Raw genomic sequence first — 2500 nt, 5'->3', positions numbered from 1 at the left:
GAGTACATCGACAAAGGTGAGAACATCCGCGCGCAGATCAGACAGAACGACACCCTCGGCCTGAGCAACGTCCTGAGGCGAACCCACACCAACTGGTCTATGACCAGGAAGTTCGTGCAGCTGGTCAAGAATTCGTACGTGGTAGACTACCGCAAACTTCACAAGAAGGGCCACGAGTTCGAGGACTACGAGGACTACCGCTCGACCTCGCCCCTGCCCGTCATCGACTACCGCGAGCTGTCCCCTCGGCCTCAGTTCGCCGATTACGAGTACCGCGAGCTCACGCCTCAGCCTCGCTACGTCGACGACCTCTCCGCCGAGTTCGCGAGCGTCCTGAACACTCTCTCCCAGAGCAGGATGGAGCACGAGAAGGAACTCGAGTCCCGCCGCGAAAGGATGCGCATGCTCGACTCCAAGTTCGAGGAGGTTGTCAGTCAGATGTATGACAAGATGAGCCGCATCAACGAGCGCGCCGACTCCGTCATCCACCAGGCGAAGCCCGACCAGCGCGCGATCGAGGCCGCCATCGGCAACGAGATCACGCTGCGGAACAGGGCGCGCCGCGACGAAGACATGCGGCAGATGATGGAATGCGTCAACGAACTTACTGAAATGAACAGCGCCAGGAACCAACTGCGCATGAGTCTGCGCAACCTTGATGACGAAATGTACGGTTTAGGCTCCCGCGTGGTCGACGTGCAAGAGCAGCCCCACAAAGAGGTACAGACCGACGTCGACGGGACTGTCGCTCTAGACATGCTGAAGTCAATGGTAGCCGCGCGCAGGAGTCGCAGCCAGTCCTTGGCTCGCTCCGTCGTTCCGGAAGAGGAGGAGGACGAGCTCTTCGTCAAGAGTTGCAGGAAGCCGAAGAAGGCCCTCATCTTCCCCAAGCACGAGCGCATCACCACTCGCCCCAAGCACCCGCTGCTCAAGGAGGAGCTGCTGTCCGACGTCCACGCCCGCGTCCTCAACAAGGCCGGCGAGATCGGCTCCCGCACCAGCGAGTGCCGTAGGATCAGCAGCCGCGCCCGCTTCGTCAACGTGTTCAAGCCGCGCCCCGACACCTGCGACTATGACCTGATCGTGGAGCCGTCCAAGGTCGAGATGAACATCGACTACATGGCCAAGACCCTCGCCATGAGGGGTGCGTGTCAGCGCCGTTGGGGCGTCGACGACGAGGGAGACAGGCCCGTCTCCAACATCAACACCAACGCCTACAAGGACTACCGCGAATTGAGGGCGAGGAAGCCCATCGAGCAGCACCCGTCCATCAGCAACCGCGTCAGGTACGCCACCATGCGCGCCAGGAACAGGACCACGCTCCTCGGCTACTAAGTCTTCACGACCCCAGCTACCACTGAGACCTGCGACGACCACGGGGAAAGAAACAGTCTACCCTCCGACGACCACAGGGAAGAAAGAAAACGACCCTCCTTTTCACCAGAAGCGAAAGGCATTCCCATACCTTGACGAGGATATAGAAAAAAAAGTGATAAAAAAGACAAGGGTTTCCACGCTTCAAGAAACCTCCCGACAATTGCTCAGTGTCTTCTTCATCTCTCCTCGACGTTCCTCCGTGAGGATCTGCATCTCCTCAGTGTACGTCGCAAGGAGATGAGTAGTGAGATATAAAGTGCAGTGGAAAGCAACAAAATCAAAAGAAAGTAAAAAAGTTTTCCTGTGTGTATGTGATGTGTTTGTGAAGAGTGTGTTGTTGACCAATTTTCTGATCTCTCTGTTAGGAAAAGAAAGAAAATAGAAACAAAATCTCACAATGTGCTAGCCGGGAAGACCATCTATTATTTGAAAACCGAAAGAAATTATACGAAAATTACGAAGCATTTTATTTTAGTTTGTCCGAAACTATTATTAATTAAGCATTAATCACTGTCCAGCATGCATTATTATTGGAATTGCTGTAATGTGTGTATGGACACCTATCTTAAGAAACGCTTATCGATCATTACTGTTGAATATTTGATATATTCATTTCTGTCATGTTCATTTGCTCGTGTTTTGATTTTGTTCATATGTCACGATCGAAATAAAACCATAACAAAATGGACCCAATGTGTCTGACTCTGCCAGCCCTGAGAACGAGGAAGTTAAAGATAGAATCACCTCGTGCTGTCTTCGTGCCCCGCTTTGCTCTCTCTTTCTATTGCTCTCTCTCTCTCTCTCTCTCTCTCTCTCTCTCTCTCTCTCTCTCTCTCTCTCTCTCTCTCTCTCTCTCTCTCTCTCTCCCTCTCTCTCTCTCTCTCTCTCTGTGTGTGTGTGTGTGTGTGTGTGTGTGTGTGTGTGTGTGTGTGTGTGTGTGTGTGTGTGTGTGTTTGTCTGTGTCGCGATACATCTGTCTATATTTACATTATAAGAATGTGTGTGCGCGCGCGCTTGTGTGATGGTGTATGTGTATTTGTGTTCATCTTTGTACTAGTCTGTTAGCTCAGATTTGGCATGCGAAAAGAGGAAAAGATTTTGAGCGAGTGTGTGTAATGAACCA

General features: G+C 52.2%; 2 protein-coding genes across 3 annotated transcripts in view; both read left to right on the top strand.

Annotated features, from left to right (window-relative positions):
- Positions 1-2065, top strand: part of LOC113808114 (uncharacterized) — a 2687-nt gene extending 622 nt beyond the window's left edge. Inside the window, exon 1 of the mRNA XM_027359447.2 lies at positions 1-2065. This exon is cut by the window's left edge and continues 622 nt beyond it. Within this exon, the coding sequence (XP_027215248.1) occupies positions 1-1335 (1335 nt within the window). The 3' untranslated portion in view covers positions 1336-2065.
- The window catches only part of LOC113808112 (paramyosin, long form-like), a 113222-nt gene that overhangs the window by 93938 nt on the left and 16784 nt on the right, over positions 1-2500 (top strand). The gene's annotated exons all lie outside the window — the stretch shown is intronic.

Source organism: Penaeus vannamei, chromosome 7, assembly GCF_042767895.1.
Source record: "Penaeus vannamei isolate JL-2024 chromosome 7, ASM4276789v1, whole genome shotgun sequence".
Taxonomy (NCBI): domain Eukaryota; kingdom Metazoa; phylum Arthropoda; class Malacostraca; order Decapoda; family Penaeidae; genus Penaeus; species Penaeus vannamei.
Note: the sequence above shows the minus strand (reverse complement) of the source record. Positions and strands in the feature narration are given on the sequence as shown.